The 22,249-nt window shown below is 47.9% G+C and overlaps 1 protein-coding gene across 7 annotated transcripts in view; it reads left to right on the forward strand.

Annotated features, from left to right (window-relative positions):
• ATXN7L1 (ataxin 7 like 1) overlaps positions 1-22,249 on the forward strand; it is a 226,481-nt gene that overhangs the window by 91,421 nt on the left and 112,811 nt on the right. The window contains exon 4 of one of the 7 annotated variants that reach the window (XM_025872734.2): positions 9,953-11,767. The exons of the other annotated variants lie outside the window; for them this stretch is intronic. Within the exon in view, the coding sequence (XP_025728519.1) occupies positions 9,953-10,038 (86 nt within the window). The 3' untranslated portion in view covers positions 10,039-11,767. Of the gene's footprint in view, positions 1-9,952; positions 11,768-22,249 lie in introns of those variants that run through there. 7 annotated transcript variants of the gene reach the window in all.

Below are 22,249 nucleotides of genomic sequence, written 5' to 3' on the forward strand. Positions count from 1 at the left end.
AACTCTTCTGTGTCCTCTTGTCTTGGGCACCTCTCTTGTAAATAGTATATAGCTGGCTTTTGTAAAAGTCCAATCTGGGGCGCCTGGGTGGCTCAGTTGGTTAAGCGACTGCCTTCGGCTCAGGTCATGATCCTGGAGTCCCTGGATCAAGTCCCGCATCGGGCTCCCTGCTCGGCAGGGAGTCTGCTTCTCTCTCTGACCCTCCCCCCTCTCATGTGCTTTCTCTCTCATTCTCTCTCTCTCTCAAATAAATAAATAAAATCTTTAAAAAAAAGTCCAATCTGATAGTGCCTTTTAATAGGTAAGTTTTATCCATTTACATTTATTGTGGTTACTTTATATATTTGGATTTATTTCTGTCTTTTAATTTGTGTTTCTCTTTACCTTGCTTTCTATTTGCTTCTTTGTTCTTGCCTTTCTTCCATTAGATTAGCAAAGTTTTCTTTTTTTTTTAAGATTTTTTTATTCATTTATTTGACACAGAGAGAGCGAGAGACAGAGAGCAAGCATAAGCAGGGGAAATGGCAGGCAGAGGGAGAAGCAGGCTCCCTGCTGAGCAAGGAGCCCGATGCAGGGCTCGATCCTAGGACCCTGGGATCATGACCTGAGTCAAAGGCAGCCACTTAACCGACTGAGCCACCAGGCGCCCCAGATTAGCAAAGTTTTCTTAATCTTCTTTGTATTTTTCTCTCTGCTAGTTTGGCCAGAATATATTTTATTTTATATATATAAATATATATATATAGTGATTGCTGTTGAATTTTTAACATGCATACTGAACAGTGATTTTTTTTCTAATATAGGCTATGATTATCCAGGATTTTGGTGTTCTCAAACAACACAAAGACCTTTGTACACTTTTCTCTTAACTTAAAGTCAACTGGTAATTACAATAAAGAGTAGAAATCCTGGCCCAAAACATTGCCATGCATTCTCAGCCTACTGACTCACAGGGGGATTAGAGGCACCCTGATTGATTTATAAAGCATGAACTTTTTGCTAATACACTCTGTTTTACACCCTAGGGTGCTTTTGGACATCTGTCAAGTTCAGAGTGATACATTCATTTCCAGTCTTTAAAAATCTGCCTGTCAAGTTCCTGAAAATGGTCTGAAGTAGGATTGGGCAAAAGAGAATTCAGAATGCTATGGTCTACTGCTAGGGCCTGTTCCCATAAATCCTGTTTGTCATGTGTAATGATTTTTAGTGAGAAAATGAAGGGGCTCCTCCCTGCTGACACCTGCTTACTTATCCCTTGATTCCCAAACTTTAATGTCCATTTGAATCCCCCAGGGGTTTCCTAAATGCTAAATTGAGAGGACTCAAATGCAGATTCTGATTCAGTATCTCTGTATTTCTGATGCCCTTCCAGGTGATGCTGGTGCCTTCGGTCCACTGACCACATTTGAGTAACAAGTGCTTGGAAAATAAAATTTACCTAGGAAAATTGGGGCTTCAGCCCAAGGTCAGGGTTCCATGATACCTCACAGAACAGCAGATAGCAAAAGAAATACTCTCTTTGAAGTGTTTTGGGGTTCAGGATCATGTGAAGTCTGAAGGTCTCCTTAAAGCCTTAAGGTCTGGCAGAGCCCAGCGTGAGTGCTCATTCTGCGCACCGTGAGTCCCCCTCGCCACAGTGGGCTCTGTCTGCCTTCCCTCTGGAGGTCAGCACAGCATGTGCTTCAAGTCTCAGACCTGTAACTGTGTCATCTAGACATGACTCTGTGAGTCAGTGCCCCAAGAAAGAGCCTGCCTGGGGCCAGGGGCAGGTTTCCTGGTAATTTGTGTTTAAGACAAGCTTTAATAGAGCTACACTTTTAAATAGTAACCAGGAAAAAGCTTCTCTCTTTTTAACGGGTAGCCATTTATAGGACTCAGCTGTTGAGGCTCAAGGGTAGCATTAGGCTTAAGTTTAATCTTCTGTATACCATAATTTACAGCACTGAGTAAAGCATTGTACGTACAACGATTTCAGTCATTTGCTGTGATAAATAGCTATTGCTCTTGGTGGAACAGAAACACCGTCTCTGCTTTCCATTTATGAATATTGAATGGTCTCAGGCAGGCTTTTTCTGTAAGTTTTTAAAGGGGAAATCCCCGCTGATCACAACTCCTCACTAGCCCGAAGTGTAATTTCCCTGCTCCGTGCACCGTCAGCCCTTGATCCGGACAGTAGTTCTGCAGCACGCATGTGTCCTGGGGAATATTGCACAGGGCACTTCTGACAATCCCTAGTTTAAGTCCTGCAGTTTTATACTACATCCCTCTGGTGGTTTGGTAGAAGATTTAACTAGTGGCAGGAAACCACTGACAGGAGTCAGGGAAATAGCTTAAAGGTGATCATCTGATGCGGGGAAAAATAGAAGGGATGTGATTCTGTTGGATTCCTGACAGCAAGAAGATGGTGTCAGCTCAGAAAATTGAAATGAATGGGGGCCAAAGGGGAGGAAAAATGTCAAGACTCTAAATCTCTAGGGATCCACTCTTAAGGAACTCGGAGACACACATGCCTTCCACCAGACTTCCCTTAGTTCAGATACTTTATTCCTGGCCACCTGGGAGGAGGCAAAATGGATAGTCAAATATAACACTTGGTAGAGTGACCAGCTTGTCTTGGGAAGTCACTGGGGCCAAGTTAGCCGGTCACCCTAGACTCAGGCTACCAGAAATTCTCCCCTCAGCCCAGTTCCTTTCCCATGGGTGAATTTTCTGCACTAGAGACTAAAATCCTTAGACTGGCGTTCTTTGATTTGTCTCATGTTTTTGAGTACCCACTCTGCCAAGCATTGCACTGGGTGGTGAGAGGACTCAAGGGCGAACATGAGTAGAGAGGGTGAACAAGTAAAATGGTGACCCTTGGCCTCCTTTTGAATGCCGTGGCATGGACTGCCTTCCTGTGGCCCGTTTGGGAGTGGCCAAATGCCATTGGGCAGCAGCGTCTCTCTATGATTCCTTTGAATACAGAGACTAAAGGCTTCTGTTCTCACTATGGCCTTTTGAGGGTGATCTTGTATCTTTAGAAACATCTTCGATTTCTACTGCATCTTGCCATTTACAAAACACTCTCTAGTAGCTTCTGCGTTCTCACTGTGATAACAACTCAGGGAGGTAGACTGGGTGCTGGCTTCCTAGCTTTGGAAGCTCAAAGAAGTTCAGCGACTTTCCTAAGGTCACCGACTGAGAGGCGCAGAGCTGGGATGAGTATTCAGGACTCCTGAATCTGACCTCAGTGCACTGTCCGTGGACAGAGACTCCGGGGAAAAAATGCACAGCCTAGCAAAATATTGGAGGCAAGTGTACCTTTATGAAACATCCAACCTCAGCCGTTTCTGATTCCAGATGTACAGGCAACCAGCACCTCCTCTCGCTTTCTCATCTCTGCTTCACATGGGATCCAAGCTTTCTGTAATGACTACTTGAAAAACAGTCTTACCATTCTGATTCTGAGGAATATTATTCAGTCTGCTTATAGGTTATGATCCACCCTCTCATTTCCTGGCCAGAAGATTCCATCAGAACAAAGTTACGGTCATTTGAGCAGACGCTGAAGGCATTCAGTTGTGTTCCGCATGAGAATAAATCCACTCAGCATTCTGATCAGTTACAACCGGTGATGAGAGAATTGTGTGGGCCAAAAACTCCAAGTATGTGTTTCGTGCCTGTAAACCTACTAATGAGAATGGGGTTTGGCAGAAAACTGAGCTTAGCATTGCTTGTTAGTATTCTGAGAGCTGGATTATAGACCCAGATACGATACAATTTGATCTTGATAGCATCTCTCCTTCCCAGGCCTCAGATAAGTTTGTTAAGCAGGAAGATGACAGGAAGTAATCTGGAGAGAGAATTGTATCTAAGTGGCTCAAGAGACCTGGCCATTCAGGACTCTTTGGTAACCTTGCTGTGACCTCCCGCCTCTCTTTGCCCATCTGTGGAATGGGCTTGGTGGTGATGCTCCAAGGTTATTATTAGAAATGAAGAACTTGAAAATGCCTTGGCATGTGACTTGTGCTATAAATATGCCTCGCTGCCATGTGGAAAAAGGAGTTTTTAGCTGCAGTGTGTGACCAGATGAGGCCGGGTACGTCACTCACTGGCAGCGGGAGCCTTGCCAGAGTCGGGAGAGGCATGAGGGAGAGGGGCCAGGTGCTTGTGTAAGGAAGGAGGACAGAGAGAGCATCTCTGAAGCAGTCTGGGACAACCTGGTGGAATGTTCAGAACAAACAGGCACAGAATAAACGTTTGAACGTCCATCCGGCCTGAATTTAGAAGCAAACAGGGGATTGGAGATGAGCCTCTGTCTTTTCACACTGTGGGCTCTGTGCTCCAGCTTCAGCCATCCACTGAATTCCAGAGGCTTGGGCCTGGGGAAGGAGGAAGACCTGGGCAGACCAGTGGCCCTGTGGGGTTCAGCTGCTGTGTTTGAAAGAGGATTGTATTAGGAGAAGCGACGCAGGTTAGGAACGAGCCAGACCCTGGAGCCAAGCAGCCTTGGTGTGCTTGTGGCTCCCTGCTCCTCACCAGCCAGGGCACCTTCAGCCAGTCCCTCCATCGCTCCATGCCTCTCTCCTCATCCACAAAAGGAAGTTGATATTAGTACCTGTCTCGGAGGTTGTCAGGAGGATAAAATGAGTAAACAGGAGTGTGGAGCTTACATGAGCAGCCAGCATCTGTCTACGTGAGCATCACACCAGGGCTTCCCCAGCCTTGCGAATTCCGGCGTATGGCAGAGAGGAGACACACACTGGACTGGCTGAGGGGAGTTCACCTCCGGAGGATGGAGTGTGTTGACCATGAACTACGTGCTCATTGTCAGAGAAGCAGCATCGACTGGAAAGAAGAGCCAGACGATAACCAGCCTTGACGGGCCCACTGGCTGCATCCACACAAGCAGATCCCAGTGGCCAGTATCCTAGCAATTTTTGTCTGTTTATCTCATGCAAGTCTGTCTTTCCCAGAGTCACTCGCCGATACCGTATCTCTAGTCTGGAATCCTACAAAATCATTCCCCTGTTATCTGTCTGCTTCAACATGGGAAAAACCCCACTCATCTGGAACTCCTTTCGAATGCCTGCCGTCCTGCCTCCCTGCAGAGTGTGGGCAGGTCTGCTCTCTGCTGCACACGTCTTCAGAATGCCTGGATTTCGGGCTTTCAGAACAAGTCTTTAAATCCACTGGTGAAAGGAGACAGCAGTCATCTGTGGTTTGGTGTTTGCCAAAATGTGGCCTTATGCCTGGATGAAGTGATAGCTATTGGCATGAAACCTGGTTCCCCCTGGGCGTACACCCAGCCTGAACAGCTCCTTTAAAACCAGAAGCAATTTGTCATCTTTTGATTCTCTTCCAGCACTGTCCCTGTCACAGGTAGATAAATGAGGCGGCATATGGGTGTCCAAATGCAGGAACGTCTAATCCCTGCGGTTTCCCGTGGAGCCGTCACTCCACGAGGATGGAGAGCACGGTGGGGTGGTCCCTGGCTTCAGGATTGTAACCATAAGCAAATTTTTTCATCGCATGTCCCATTTCTATGCATGAAATGCTTTCTCAGAACCTCCCAGCCCCCAGCGTGCCATTGGTGGGTGCGTTTCTCATTTCAGGCTCCTGAAATGAATCATACGTTTGTGAGCCCAACCTCTCCTGTCTCTAGTCCCACAGAATGCCACTAATCAAATCAGTGTCTCAGCAGAAGCCAGCAAGCACCCCTGAATTAGAAAGAGATATGGGCGGGGCTTGGTTTTCTAAAAAGTATTCATGACAGAAGGCCAACGGGAAAGGCAGATGTGTTTCTGCTCACCTCGAGTTCCAGCTCCCTATGTGGCCTAGAGATACCCACACAGTCATCTACACAGCTTACGTGGACCGTAGATTTTCTTGGTGGCATATAACTGAAATCACCAGGTCGTTCCCAAGGTTGCAATAGGCAGAGGAGGCCTCCCGCTGCCTCTCACTTGCCAAGACATGGGAGACCCGTGACACCCCTGTAAATGAAGGGTAGTCCTGTGGAGTGGATGAACTCCACGAGCCAGGGCAGGCCTGGTGCCCATGCCATCGTTCTGAGCATGCTGCTGGTCCTGTCAGACCACTCTGATGTCTTCTGTGACCATCGGTCACACCCTTCACCCCCAGGCCTACCAGAATAACCAGGCAGCCCCAGTCCTGAGAGTCCGGGCTTGGCCAGATCGACTCAAGTTCATCCCTAACCACAGGAAAATCATCTGCCCTGATAGTATTATGGTGAGTCACTGAGCATCCTGGAGGCGCCCTGAGAAAGGAGCAAATGTAGAGCATTTCCTCGGAGCTGGATCTACTGAGCGTGGACCAGATTCTCCACAGGCCTTCGTAAGGACTTTGTAGCCAGCTCCTAATTAGCTGCGGTACTGAGGGAGAAATCTAGCATGACCTTTATCATCTAGAAATAAATCCCCCAGTTGAGCTTTAACCAGCGGTTTCCTACTAGAAATCTTTGAGGGGAGGGTGGTATTTCCTTTTATGTTTTCCCCATTAACCAGTAGTTTTAAGGAGTGACAAAATGACCCAGTGGGGCTGGGCTTACAGCCCTGGAGGATAACTGACTCGAGGTTAAGGGCTGGGTCTGGACCCCTTTCCTCTCTCTTCTGGCCTTCGTCCTTCCTCTACCCACTGTGTGTGTTTGCAGCGTCTACTTTGTAAGGTCAGGAGAAGATCAAACATAGAAATGTCCCCAAGCCTCACGGTAGGAAGCACACGATACATCTTAGCTTTTGTGACTTATTGAGACTGACGGAAACTCTTACTTCATCAAGAGGATGAAATGAGAGAAGTTTGTTCCTACAAGACAGGTGCGAATCTTAGTGCATCTTTAAGGTAATTCTGTATTTCATTCATGGCAACATCACATCATCTTTTTTTTTTAAGCTTAAAAGGCTGAGCCAGCTGTACGTGATAACATTAAAGCCCCACGTTTACTTACTTTAGAAAAGTTACTATTTTGAGAGTTGTGTGATCATTCCCAGAAAAAATAAATAAATATAACGATTTTGGTGTGCCTCTTGCCCCTCGGAAAGAGTTACATGTGAAGAATGACTTCCGTTTCCTTGGATGAGTGTTTTCAAATTCCTGCTTTCTTTTCAAGCTTTGTCGTAAAGCAAGAGAAGGGAGGACTGTGCGCTGCTCGTGGAAGGAGCTCCTTGTAACTCCTCTTCCCTGCCCCAGAGTGTCTGGCAAATAGGTACTCGGTCAATGTCTTATGAGTGAAAGAATGAATAATTCAGATGTTTAATCCTCTAAGTCAGTGATACTGAACCTTTAGCCATGCATCAGAATTGTTCAGGGGGCTTGTTAAACCACAGATAGCTGGGCCCCACCCTCAGAGTTTCTGCTTTGGTGGGTCTGGGGTGGGACCTAGGAATGTGCATTTTCACCAGGCCTCCTGAGGATGCTGACGCCGTGGGCCCAGGGGCTATACTTTGAGAACCACTGCTTTGGGGTCCCTTCCGCTGCTTCAGTCTACTGGTTTTTTACCTGTTTCAAGACTTCCAAGAGATTGACATCTGTCGTTGTCTGACCTTGCCCCATAGACCTAAGATAGACTCTGTAAAAAGTACCAGGATTTGATCAGATAGAAAAGCGACCTGGATTTTCTTTTTTTTTTAATCGTGAACTACATTTTGTTGCCTGTACACTTACGAGAGAAGTGAGAATCAGATCACTGCCTTCTTCCTGATGGTGGCCTGTGGGGGCTGGACACAGCCAGTAGGGGTGGAGTGGGGTGGTAGAGCTTGCAACACTTAAGCCAGATTGTATCTCCATCCAGTTTGGGAATCCCTACTTAGTGTCAGATGTGCTTAACTGCAAAGTTGAAACAAAACATGACCTTTTGCGGAAACTGCAGTTGAGCAAAAAGGGTACAGGAGATGAGCATATGATACAAAAGGGAACAAGTTCCTTGCAAAGGCTTTTCATGCTGCCTGTTGGCTGACTGAAGTCATTAGGCCTCCGGGATTCGGAAACACAGAGGGAGTTTCATGGCCTGAGGAAGGCTGCTCTCTGCAGAAAGTCATTCTAAGTCCAGATGTCACTTTGGATGGCAGGCAAAGAGCTAGAATTCCCAAGCCCAGGCCCCGGAGAGCTCCCCCGCACCATGCATCCCCCTCTTCTCCGGGAAAGAGCCCTCGAGACCATGAGGACACTCAGTAGAGGCCAGTGATGAGTCAGTAGAAGGTACCAGAGGGACACCAGACTCCCTAAACAGAGAGAAGAGATCAGTGGAACCTGGGCAGGGAATTGAAGGGAAGGAGGGGATCAAGACCTTCCTCTGAAGTAGGGAGAGTGTATAAGTAACCTATTGCCATGTAACAAATGACCCCAACACCTGGCAGCTTAAAACCACAAGTATTTCCTGTCTTGCATGGTTTCCATGGGTCACAGGCCTGGAGTGGCATAGCTGGTGCTTCTGGCCCAGGCTCTCTCATAAGGTTGTGGTCAGGCAGTCATCTGAGCCTCTCATCTGAAGGCTCAGCTGGGGCCCAAGGACCCTCTTCCAAGATGGCCCACTCACCAGGCTGTAGGCAGGAGGCCTCAGTTTCTCCCACTCACAACAGAGCAGTTGACTTCCCGCAGCGCCAGCAAGCTGAGAGAGAGAGAAAGCCAGAAGGCAAGTGCCTAAAAGTGAGACGCCACCTCCTGAAGGAGGGGCACCACCGCAGAGTGAGGCCCTCTCATCCTCCCCTTGCCAGGCTCAGAAAAGCACAGGAGTAAGTGATACAGGGCCTTTGATGAAGGGTGACGGCTTTGAAAAGGACTCCAGGGCTGGCTCTGGGAGTTCTACCTGATGGGGCTGAGGAAGGGTGGTTGTGTAGAAGAAGGGGCATTGGAAACTCTGGGGGCTTTGAGCCCATGATCCTGTAGTGGTCATGAAGACCCCTTATTTCTTCAGGCCATGGGCTACGTTGCTCATAAGGGACTGAAGCCCCCTGTGAGTTCCAAGGCTCAGGTTTGGTTGCAGAGAAGAGGAAGAGGGGCGCCTGCTTAGAGCCATCTCTGTCCTAGAGAAAGAGCAGTCAACAGCCCTGGCATCTCCATCATCTGGCCTTCCAGATGCCCAGGAGGCAAAGGAGAGCAATTCCAGGCAGACATGGTATCCTGGAATAAAGGGGAGCTTCTTGGATGTGCCTCCCAGGAAGGATATTTGGGGGAGGGATGTTAGGAAGCAGGAGTGGGGGAACCTCACTCTTTTTTATTAAAGTGACCCCATTAGGGATGATGGCTTGGTACTGCTAGCACAGAGGCAGTCAGCCCTTCGTGGCTGTGACTCCTGGGTCCCACACAGAGACCCTCCCATGGGGACATATGTTTATTTTGGCCACCCCAGCTGCATAAATGGATCCCGTTTAGCAGTCTTCTTTTGAGAATGCAGAACCATTGGTGGTCCTGTTGTACTGTGTCTGTTCCTATCTCCCCTATCATCCCTGGGGAATAAGCTAATCAAACTTGCTGATGATTTTACACTAAGAAGGAGATAGCTAATAACTTGGATGACAAGTATTAGAATACAATGTGATGTGGATAAATTGGGTCCATGTATTAAGGGCTATAAAATGAGATTCCATCAAGGCATGAATAATGGTGCCTGTGGAAAGGATTAATCAAATACCCCATTAAAAGGTATAGGAATTCTGGTCAGACAGCCCCTGTTTAATTACACTCCTGCCCCCACCCCGCCCTCTCACTCGGTTCCCTCTGGAAGTGCTTTCTACTAGGAGAAATGTGGAAACGAGTTTAGAGGAAATTATAGAAAAATTGGGGACATACGTTTTGATAGAACAAGATCATGAAGACAGATTTAAGCAACCAGTGTTTAATTTAGAAAAAAAAAAGATAAGGCAATTGGCGTGAGTAATCATTTACAAATGTAATTTCCAGAGGAGCCCTGTTGCTACCATTCAGCAAATGCCAACAAAGCATTTACTTTCCAAAGGGAGAAAGCAAGACAACAAGACAAATGAAGCCATCTCCAGGAATGGACCGAAGAACAGCCAAGCCATAGAGGAGAATCAGGTGTGAGAATGGACAGTGCAGAAGGTAGACAGAGCTTCTGAAAGATCTTGGAGGACTGGCATTGTCTGGAGAAGGCTTCCTGGAAGAGGAGACTCCAGCGGAGCCCCGCAGTGTGGACAAGCTTCCATGTGCTGCAAACTCGTGAGCACACTCTGATGACAGGGTTTAGGGAGAAAATGGGCTTGAGCAGAGCAGGGGGCCTCTGTGGGATTCTTCTCTTCATTTCCACCACAACCACCCTGGTCCAGGCTGTCATCACTTCTCACCTGGACAAGTGCAAAAGCCTTCCAGCTGTTTTCCGTGCTTCCATTCTTGCTCCTCTACAACCCATTCTGCTCACGAAAGTCAGAATTGAAGATCAGAGTTAATTATATCATTCTCTTGGCTTCCCATTGCTTTTAAGCTTAAAGTAAATCATTGTCATGGCTATAAAGTCTTGCATGGTCTGAACCACATCCTGTGCCAGGCCCCCTTTCATTCTCTAATATGCCAATCAAGCCGACCTTCAGTGTTTCAGCATATTGGGTCTTCCCACCACAGGGCCCTTGCACATGCTTTTCCTACTCTGTATATGATTGTTTTTCTTCCTCTCCTCTTCCCAAAGCTAACTCTTTACTCATCCTTCAGAATGCATCTTAATGATTACTTCCTCCTGAAAGACTTCTCTGATTTCCATAACTGAGTAAGCACTCTTACACCTCAAAAACAAATGTTTATTGTGTGAACATATGATTAATGCTTGTCTCCTCCACTAGGCCACAAACTGCAGGAGGGCAGGGACCCAGTCTTTGATCCCTCAGAGCCTAGCACTGTCTCATATGTCGACTGAATCATGACATTTAATTCAGAACAGGGAGACTAGTGGAGAAATTAAAGGCCGACCAGTATGTAGGAGAGTGCCATTGTGAATTCTTACTGGGATGAAAAGCTGACTGTGTGTTCAGACTCTGCCACCTGCTGGTTGTGCTGTTGTAAATAAATCACGGGTCCTCTCAGGACCTGTTTCCTCATCTGTAACATGGGGTTACCAACAGCCACTTCACATGGTTGTAGTGAGAAATTCATGAAATAATATACATAAACATTTTTTAACTGTAAAATCAGACATAAATATACTTTGTCATTTTTTCCAGTGCTTGTCGTATGGATGGATGGACGGATGGATGGATGGATGGATGGACGGATAGATGGGCAGATTAACAGTTAGGGAGCCAGTGTGAGAGCGAGGAATAGTGTGATGGAAGCCAAAAGAGGAGGGAATTTCAAGAAGTAACAGGAGGTGTGTTGATTGACCACAACATCACCTACGGTAGAGCAAGCAAGGAAGTCACCGGTGACCTCGGGACAAGTCCTCCTCAGCCTTTTCACTTCATCTGTGCTTTCAATGACAAACCTTAATTGTAACTTAATCGCTTTCGTGATTTTTATCTTTTTGGGGGGAAATCGAATTGATTTGCACACACAGCAAAATTGGTGAGATTACTCCAGCTGCCACCAGCAGGTGCTGACAAGTGAAGAAGTGAGCATCAGAGGATAAGAAAATACACTACAGGGGCGCCTGGGTGGCTCAGTCGTTAAGCATCTGCCTTCAGCTCAGGTCATGATCCCAGGGCCCTGGGATCGAGCCCCGCATCGGGCTCCCTGCTCCGCGGGAAGCCTGCTTCTCCCTCTCCCCCTGCTTGTGTTCCCTCTCTCACTGTCTCGCTCTCTGTCAGATAAATAAATAAAATCTTAAAAAAAAGAGAGAAAGAAAATACACTACACATTTATTTTAATAAGGCCTAGTATACCTTAGTTACTTATTAAATTGCCATGGATAAGTAGGTTTCAGTTTCCAGAGTCATTTCATTTTTAACTGCCTGTGTTCCAGTAGGAGGAACAGGGCTGGATGTGTAGGCAGGTAGCCATGGTGTGAGATCCATCTGAGGGCAGTTTCACTGCTATGAGCTTTTTCTGGGTCTCTGTTTACATCCCACTTTCTATCACAACCATCCATGCGGGGTAAGTCACTCTAACACACACATACCCTAGCTAAGTACATGGTCCTTTGGAGTGGTTACTCCTCCAGCATGGCAGCTTAGGCATCACCGAGCCAGGCCCTGATCCAGGCAGTCTGTCTGTGTGCGGGTCCTGGGGACGAGTGGCCCAGGCTGCACCTGAGCCCCATGCTTATCATCTCAGGACTGACTCCCATTGAGTAGGAAAGACATGATAAGTAAATGAACCTCCAATGGCCAATTTCAACATTCATCTTCACTCCCCATGCTCCAAACCAGGCTGACAAAACTAGATACTCAATAGGAAAAAAGTTAAAAACAAACTAGAAGAAAAGACCACCAGTTATTTTGTTTCCGTGTAGTAGTTGGTGGTGTAGAACATGGGTCTATGAAGTAAAGAGGTGGTATTCAAGAAGACTTTAAAATGGCTCAGGTAGGGTTCGAAGACCCCTACTCTTGAGCATGATGGCAAAAGAGCATGTTGCTGATCTAAAGACAGATCCATGCATGTCTCTACCTCTTCCCCACATCTCCCAAAACTAGGACTTTCTCTGATAGTCATAGGTTCAAATGTTTAGTCGGTAAAGTGGTTTCCTGTAAAATGATACACACAGTTTGCCAAAAAGGAATGCCCAGGCCCTGGTCACTAGAAGTCCCATTACATTCCATTCTGGGAAGTGTGGGAGGCCTCGTACCTGTCTTCAGTGGTGGACCCTCATGGGGAAGCTGGGGGTTCAGTGGGGGAGGGGGGACCTGGCTACAGGCAGGGCTGGACCCTCTCCCATGGCTGCCTGGCAGAGGCAGCAGAGCTGAAACCTGTAACCACTGATCTGTCCTCCCTCTGGTCCCCCGAAGGAGCAAACCCCAAAGCTCTTGAGTCCTTCTGATGTCCAGAAACACAAGGACATAGTCTCCTGCTTCAGATGGAAGAGCGTGATGATGGTTCAGAGCTAGGTTCACAGTTCAGCTCTGCCTCGCCTAGTTCCTGCCTTCTGCTGGCTGAAATCTCCTGTGTGGAAAATGGGTATGATCGTGCTTTCTTGGGGAGGCAGTGTGAAGATTACATGCCATACTGCTCCTAACATGCTTAGCCTGAGCCCAGCCCAGCATGAGAAGTGAGCTAACAGAAGCATGGGAGCCATGGCAGATTTAAGCCCCTTTCCAAGTTCTGGTCTGCCCTGGGACGTCCCTGCTGGGTCCCAGCTCAGCCTGCCCTTCTGGAAGGTCTTACCCCGGGTGGCTCTTAGAGGCTGAAGTTGGAAATCTTGAGAAGAGAGGAGTCCATGATGGGGTTTGGGGTGGAGGGCAGGGACAAGAAAAGGATTCAAGGAAGGACTCTGTGGGATTCCTAATGAGCCAGAGACGGGCCCGGAGGAGCAGGGGGAGCAGCTGGGAGAGAAGCCGTTAGCTCAGAGTGATGACGGTGTCACAGGGCCCAGGGGTTCCAGGGACTGTCAGATCTTTCAGAAAGGTAGCCTAGGACAGGCAGTAAGAATCAGAAAAAAGCTTCTGAATCAGATTTGCCTTTTCCGTGAAAGTGAATTCAAAATAATTTGGTTTTAGAGTTTTGAACATACACATTGTCATCACTGGAAATACCCTAGAGTGTTGTAAAAACTTATCACATTGCAACTCACTTACCGTCTATGCTCTAAGAGCAAGAACCCAATCCAAGTAAGCAGTTTTGAAAAACTCCTGAACCCAGGAAAGACCTGGGTCTGCCTGTCCACTGTGCATTAAGTTCTTTTCCCGGTTATGTTTCCCTCCCTGCTCCTTCCCATCCCACATTCTGCCTGCTGTTGGCTGGGAGGAGGGCACACAATCCTGATCTCCTTTACAAATAAAAACCCCCTGGGGAACCAAGGAAAGTATGAACAGAGAACCAGAATGTGATCAGTTCGGGCCTCTGTCTGATTTCTTTTATTCCCCCTGACGTCTTTCAGGGCCCTTCCGTGGCTTTATATAATACTGCTGTAATAAAGGTCTGAAGGTGGTATCAGGAGCCTGTTGCGTTTGAAGAGTGCCTTGGGTTTTGAATTTTTTGCTGTATCCATCAGTTTTGGAGTTTTTTCTTTCTGGGCAAATCAAAACAGACCCTATACATGTTTAATGTTTTTTCTTTTAAAGGTTTTATTTATTTGTTTGTCAGAGAGAGAGAGAGCGCGCGTGTGCACAGGAGTGGGGGGGAGGGGCAGAAGGAGAGGGAGAAGCAGACTCCCCACTGAGCAGGGAGCCCGACGTGGGGCTCGATCCCAGGACCTGGGATCATGACCTGAGCTGAAGGCAGACGCTTAACCAACTGAGCCACCCAGGCGTCCCTCACACGTGTTTAATTTTCTTTAAATTTTTTATTGTTATGTTAATCACCGTACATTACATCATTAGGGGTGGGGGGATGGGTTAGCCTGGTGATGGGTATTAAAGAGGGCATGTTCTGTGTGGGGCACTGGGTGTTATGCACAAACAATGAATCATGGAACACATGTCTAAGTGTTATAAAACCTCTTGTCGCCTAGTACAAGAGTGCTCATTTCTTTTGTCCATTTTGGGGTGTCAGAGCCCTGGAGCATGTAATTTAGGGTCCTGGACTTATTAGGGTGGTCTCGAGGTCACCATTAAGTGGATGCACTCTTTATTAAGTCAATATTTGATAAAGCCTTATGAAATGCTAATAATTGTGTTTCTGGGACTATCTGCTGAGATTAGAGAAAGGAAAAACTTTTCAAGTGTAACTTTTCTTGCTCCAAACCATAAGTAAATGGCCAGATCTCATCTTCCCTTCATCTGTCATTTATATTTATTACATTTGGTGAGTCTGGTCAGTGGTGGAGATTCCTTCGGCTTTTGCTACATCCAGGCTCCTATTATGCAATCATCTTTGATAAAACTTAACAGTATACAACCCTGGGCCCTGGGGCATAGCGCGATGTCACACCCCATTCCAAACTATATTGAAAGGCATTAAAGAGAAGCATTCCCCAGTCACTTCCAATTGTTTAAAAAAAATGTCATAAATCACTAGTTACACAGAGAGCTCCCCCAGATCCCATTCTCCTCCTGTCTCATTACCTCTATTGTGAGAAAGTGATTACGGCGGGGTGTGCCCTCCTTGAAAACATGCCTTGCATACAGGGTTTTTCTCAGGCAGGTGATTATTTGCATTAAGAATGAGTGCACTTGGACGCGTTGGCATGCACCAAGGCAAAATCCAGACGGTGGAAAAATGCAGGTTTGGTGGTCTGAGCCTTCAACAGATAACAGATAAGGCATAGGTGGAGTTAGAACTGGTGGTCACTTAACAGAAATGTAAAGGACATCTAAAAATATGGATAGGACTGGGGCGCCTGGGGGGCTCAGTCGGTTAAGCGTCTGCCTTCAGCTCAAGTCATGATCCCAGGGTCCTGGGATTGAGCCCTGCTCGGCAGGGAGCCTGCTTCTCCCTCTCCCTCTCTCTGCTGCCCCCCCACTTGTGCGCGCTCTCTCGCTCTCTCTCTCTCTCTCTCTCTCTCTCTCTCTCTCTCAGAAATAAATAAATAAAATCTTCAAAAAAGTAAAATAATAAAATAAAATAAAATGTGGACGGGACTGGCCTACAGCGTCTCAGGACACGCAGTTGAGTAATGACACCATAAACAAACACGAGGAACTGAAGAGTGTAAGTTAGGAGTGTGGTTGCTTCTGGGGATCAGGGGGTGCGCTGCAGTTGGGACATGTGTGTGGAGGGGCTTCTTGGAGGGGCGGCACAGTCCTCTCCCCTCACCATCCGGTGCTTACTGGGGCATTTGCCTTCTCATCTTTCCCAGTGCAATCCATTTGCTTTGTGTGGTTTTGAATGTCTATGCTTTATTTTACAATAGAAACTTCTATTTTAATGAATCCACTTGGGGTTCATATTACCTACAGTCTTTCCAGAATTTGGCTTGGGGTGGGGGGGTTCATCTTAAAATATGTCTTCGTTTTCTCACTGAGAGGAAAGTTATAAATCCAGCTGGAAATTCATCAGTGGGGTTATCTGGCAGCTTGGTCAGAACTGTGAGCCTGGTGGTAGGGCTTTTCCTGGCTACCGAAAATCTTCTGGTCTTTCTCCTCCCCCCCCCCCCCCTTTTTTTTTTTTTTGTTTTTTTGATGTAGCTCATTATCCAGTCAGTTGCTTTTGGTAATGGCATAAGCACACCTGCAAACCTACCTTCCCTAAACAAAAGCTGGGACCCCAACAACAACATCTGTTCCTGCTCTTCTTCCTCCCTGACCTTTGGAAATCTTTAAAGGCCACAAAGGTTTGCTTAGGAGAACTTACCCCTGCCATGAGCCCCACTTTCTCCACCTCACTGTCCCTGGAAATGCCAGTCTGAAGCAGCCACCCTTGTGGTGTGATTTTAGGATGACCTCTGGCAGGGGCATCATTCCTGTACCTCGAGGCTTTCGCCCCTATTAAGTGTAGTTCCACGAGAGCACTGACCACCTTAGCACGAGTAAGTTAGGTGAGAGCTGGCTTCAATAAGGGAATAAAGTCATAAAGAGTAGGACTCTTGAAGCCTGAGGTCGGGACATAGTAAGGGAAGACCCATCGGGGGGTGGGTGGGAGTCTACCTTTTCTTCCTTTTCTTCTTCTTATTACACCTGCCCTCAACATGTTGATATTTTCCAGCTAACTCTAGGATCCCACTAAAACACAACATTTCCATCTGTCCCTGGGGCTACATGAAACTAATTGTCCAACTCTCTCAGTGCATAGGCCTGAGTCCAAACCTGTTTGGGAAGGAAAGGCAGGAACCTCATCTGTTCTTGCTCACCATTGAGTTCTCAACCCCTGGCATGGTGCTTGGCACACAGTGGTTACTCAAGAAACACTGGATGAAGAAGATGAATGAATAAACAGGGGCCCAGGCGAAAACCAGCTTGTAGCGAGGAAGCGTGCACAGGGATCTCCTGAGAGGGGCAGGGAGAAAGAGACTGCTCTCACTCCGTAGGCTCTTGGGGATACCCCCCCCCTTGCCTCCACCCCTGGGCATCTCTCAGCAGCAGCCTAGGTCCGCCACTCTGTGCCGCCCTGTCCTTGACAAGGGAATCAGCCAGCACCTTGTTCTAGAGAGAAATACCAGCTCTTCACACGGTTTCTTCCACTTGGACAACACTTCTGGGGTCACAGAGGTTATTTCCCCACACGCTGTCTCCTGGACACTGCACAATAACCTCATAAAGTAGGTACTTCCCACTTTATAGAGGAGGAAACTGAGGCCAAGGAGGATTCAAGTCACTTTTGAGGAGCAGAGCTATAATTAGAACCTGGAACTTGGGATCCCTGTGTCCGGGATCCTTCCTGCTGCACTGTCCTAGGCATCGAGGTCCCGGTACAGGGGGATCAAGCATCGGCCTTGCCCTCAAGAAGCTTCAGATCCACTGGGGCACGGAAAGTGACCTTACAGAGTAAACATAGGCCACTGAACATCCTGGAGCATGGCCCGATCCTTCCCCAGGGTAGCTTCACAGAGATGGTATGAAAGATTCCTGCCGTTGCTTCTCAGAAAGTTTCTCTCTCTAAACTTATGTACAGAGTATGGAACGGGGTGGCCCAGCAGGCTTCCACTGTCTGCTGTAATGGGGAGGACTGGGAGAGCATAAATAATAGAAACCCAGAGGAAATCCCAAAGACCTTATTTTGATCAGTTGTGTCAGTCTCACGCTTCAGACCTCATTAGAAATGACCACATTGTGGATAGGAAGAAGAAAGCAAAGGATCAAATCCATAATCGAGATAACCGTTCCCTATAACAGAGTCACTCCCCGGCATGCAGAAACGCCCCTGCTTTTTGGACACCCCCCCCCCCCGCCGTCAAGCTCTTTCTTTTGCATCCCTCTCTTCTGATGCTCTCCATGACCCCTGCAGGCAGTGGGGCTGAGCCTGAGCCTTGGAAACATTGCCCAAGGAAGGCCCCCTCCGTGCTGGAACTTGAACCTGAGCTCTTCCTGGCCCCCACCTCTTTTCTGGCTTTTTTCCTCTGGTGGCTCATGTCGTCCTCATCTTTCAGCTGTCCTTGAGAATGACCCAACAGTGGCGGCTCCAGCACACCTTGGTGAGGTGCTCACTGACCACTTGGCTGCGTTATAATCATTTAATTCATCTATGCCTGGGAAGGAGAGGTGCTTTATTTAGAAGCTTAGTAGTGAAAACTTCCGAGTAGTTCACCATGAGCTTGCCGGCGTTGAGATGATCCCAGGGTCTGTCACTGTGCTCCTGATCCACTGAGCAACAGGGGGACAGATAACCAGCAGGCTTGGTCCGCGGTGCAGCCAGCATGCTGAGCACCACGGGAGGGTTGTGGCTGGGTTCTCAAAGAGAGGACAGACCGATGCAGGAAGGCAGGATAATGAGAAAACCCTTGAAAAAATAAGCAGATTTTTTTATGCTCCTCCTCGCAGGCTGGGGCTAGTCTGAGGCTGCCAGGCAGTGGTTTGTAGCCAGGACTTGTAGGGTCATTAGGGTGACCTGGGAAGCTTTCTCGTATCCTGGTGCTAGTCCTGGCATCTGTGTTTTTAAAACCACACGTGATTCCAGCGTGCAGCCAAGCTTGAGAACCAGCAATCTGCCGGGTGGTGATGGCTTTGTCACGGGTCGGCCTGTCTAGGCTGAACTACGTCTCCCAGAATTCCCTGGTCTGTGGGTTCCTCATTGGGTTGGGCCACAGAGGGATTCTGGGGAAAGCTGGAGGACAGAAGGGAAGCAGTACATGCATTGTCGGCTACCTGCTGGCTCACCCCATTGCCGGTAGCAGCGGCCAGGTCTGCAATCGCTCCACCTTTCCCTGCATCCCCCTACGGCTTCTCTGACTCCCAGGCCAGCTGCGAGTGCTTAGCTCCATGGCTTCTGGGGGCTATCCCTAATATCAAGGTCAGAGGCAGCAAGAGTTTTAATCCATGCTCATGGGGTTCCAGATTGTTCTTGGTCTTCCAAGGCCTTTCCTTCCCAATTGCCTGCCCTATGGACTTCACACTCCAGCATCGAATACAAAACAGCCTTATAGGGGCTGTTTAACCAGCAAGCCCTATTGTGAAAGGTCCAATACCTGTTCTCCGTCCATACTTACAGACCCATCCGTATCCATCCTTGTCGTTCTGCTTCCTCAGTGAACCGACCAATATAGGTAGTTTTCAGAATTGTGCAGTAAGGGGTTGTTTTCATCCACAGAGAGAAGGCCTTTCTTAAACTGAAGGCTCAGTTTAAGAAAGAGATACAGGTGGCTCTGATTGAAGGGGAAGGCGGGTCTGACAGTTCCCTGTCTCGACCGCCATCCCCCAAGGTGACACATGAGGGGCAATTTGAAAACCCCTGGTAGATTCATGCTCTCTGAGTCTGGTGGTGCATGGGAAACCAGACTTCTCTGGGGAAAATCTTAAAGATGTAAATCCTGGGCTTTACTTCACATCTAGGAGTAAGAGTCTCAGAGGATTGGGTCCAAAGTGAGAATTTTTCAAAAGCCTCCTTTACCCCAGCCTTTCTGGGTCATTGGTAACATTCTGGTTCTTGACATTGGTTACATGAGGCTGTTTTGTACATCCAAAGTTAAAAGGTGGCACCCTGTGATTTTTGCTCTTTCCTATATGCATGTTATACCTCAAGTTAAAAAAAAATGCACGACCCCCCACCGTCCCGCGCCCCATAACCCCATATTCCAGTGACTGGCCAAAGGTGACAACCACTGGTCTAGATAATTCCTTGTACCCTTCCTGGCAAAATTCAGAGAGGAGGAGCAGAAAGATGTTTAGCCATTGGGAATAGTTAAGGTGCATCCATAATCCTAATGACACATGCAGTTATTCTAACACTCGAGGAGAAGAATATGAAAGAGTGAGGCAGCCAGCCAGCTTGAAGCAGTAGGCATGGGTTGCAAGGAGAATGAAAGGGGGCAGTTTGGAAGATCATCCTGGAGACAGACGATGGAAGGCTTTGAATGGCAAACTGAGAAAAAGGAAAAACCACTTTCAAAGAGTTAAGGCCTTATTTTGAGGAGCAGCATCGGGTGGCAGGGCAGGGCAGTTGGGGAGGCGTGGGGCTCACAGATTTGGAAAGTGATTGATAAAAGTAACATTTTAAACAGTGCAATTGTAAAGAGGTGCCTGGGTTAACATTTAACTGCTCACAAAACATCGTTTGAATGCAAACTGGTGAATGACAGAACAGAGGACAGGTCCTGGCCTGGAAATGGGACGTGACCTTCCTTTGGTGTTAAGACAGACTTTGCAACCTGCACTTCTTCCTCAGGTGCCGGTAGCCTATACACACAGTTCTGAAATGTTCTTAAATAGAAAAGAAAGAAAAGGGGGGTAAAGCCCAGTTCTCCCATTTGAAGGCCGGGGAGATTCCTATGAGATACAGCTGTTATAGGTACATGAAGATTTTATAGTCAGAGTGCAGGGAGGAACTTCATGGGCCATAAGTGTCCAGAACAGGTCCAGCCGTGGTTCTCAGCCCGGCGCCTGGACCTGGGAAGCAGCAGGTGTGGGGACGACATAAAGAAGCAGGTTGAATTACTGTTGTTTCCAGGGCTTTTGAAATAAAGAAGAACAGGCCCTATCCCAGAGGGATTCTGCAGCTCCCCTCAATTTAAACCCACCAGCCTAAATGCTGTCTTGCGTCCGCTTTAATACCCAGGGACAGAATTTCCACAGCCTCTTTTAATGGCCCTTTTCTGAGTGTGACAACTCTGCGCCCCCCTCCCCATCCCACTCCCAGGCCCCAAAAGACACCTCCAAAGACTACAACTCCTGAGCTTTCACAGTAAGGGCAGAATTAGACTTAAATACATTGGTTAAGAAAATCAAACCTGGCTGGCGCAGTCGGAGGAGCGTGCAACTCTTCATGTCAGGGTCGTGAGTTCGAGCCCCACGTAGGGTGTAGAGATCACATAAGTAAATAAAACTTAAAAAAAAAAAAAAGAAAAGAAAATCAAACCATAGGCATCATCCAACTTCTTTTGAGAGATAGACTTTCTTTCTCATTCCCGTCTGACTTAGAGTATTTTTACTTGGTCCTTCCGTACTCCCCCAGGCTGTACCTACACCCTAAACTCTATTTGGAGGACTATCTACCAAGAACTCTTTGACCCCCCCAGGGAATTCCTTCTGGAGCCCCACACACTCCCAAACATCTCTCCACCAGTTCACTGGCATGTGCAGAGGGAATGCAAACCAATCTTAACATTAGTTTCAGTCTGAAATAGCTAGCAAGACAATGGTAGTAATGAAAACAGTAACATGGGGGGCATTCCAGAGGGAGAAGCCAGTTCCATGAATTCCTGCCATTTCCTTGCTTCTCCTCCTGCAGATAATTGGAGAATCGATGTCCACAATTTCTCTGTCCCGCTGCCCTCTCCCCTCCCCAACTCGGGGCCTTTCATGGTTTTTTTCTTACCAGCATCTTTCAGGAAAGGGAAGTTTACTTTAATAGTCTGCCCCACTGGCTCATGAAACCACCCGGCCTCCTCCTTGCTCTCCGGAGTGGGCCCAGCCCCGAGGACACAGAGGGAGCCCTGTCCACGCCTGGCTCCCAGTCGTTTTGCTCAGATCATGTGTAGCAGCTCTCCAGAGCACTTTACTTGGCTAATAAAACTTGGCAGAGGCACAGGGTACAAAAGTCCCAAGTCCCAGCCTCGACAAGGAAGCCTCTGGAAGCAGGAAGGTGAGCCCTAGCTTTCTGGTTCAGTCGTGCTCAGGCTCAGGTAGCCAGGAGGACGCCCTGCTGGGTCGCTGTCAGGCAGGAGGGTTCCCGCGACGTCAGTGTCATGTCTGCATGGATCTCAAAGGCGTAGCACCTGTCCATTTGTGTGGTCCAACAGGCAGCATCTCCTCAAAACAGAACTATGGAGTGTTAGAGCTGGACAGAGTCCTCCAAGATGACAGATCCAGCCTCCATGCCCCCTCGCTGCAGTAGAGGGACCCAAGACCCACTGAGGCCATGCAAGGGGTTTGCCCAGAGTCCCTCAAGTGCAAGAGAGCTGGGCCGCTCTCCCAGGTGTTAAGGTCCAGCATTCCACCGCCGCCCCTTGCCCCTTTGCACAGATGCAGGGTCTCTTCATATTTCTCGTGAGGACTGTGGAGGGCCAGGACATTACCAGGTACAGCAGAGGGTCGGTCACAAGGCCCTCAGGCCTGGAAAAGTCATGGCCCCTACCCAGGCCGGGCCTTGGGGGTGCGCATACTTTTTATTTTTATTTTTTTAACCA

This window comes from Callorhinus ursinus, unplaced genomic scaffold (assembly GCF_003265705.2).
Source record: "Callorhinus ursinus isolate GAN/ISIS: 27379988/994484 unplaced genomic scaffold, GSC_fseal_2.0 scaffold12, whole genome shotgun sequence".
Classification (NCBI taxonomy): domain Eukaryota; kingdom Metazoa; phylum Chordata; class Mammalia; order Carnivora; family Otariidae; genus Callorhinus; species Callorhinus ursinus.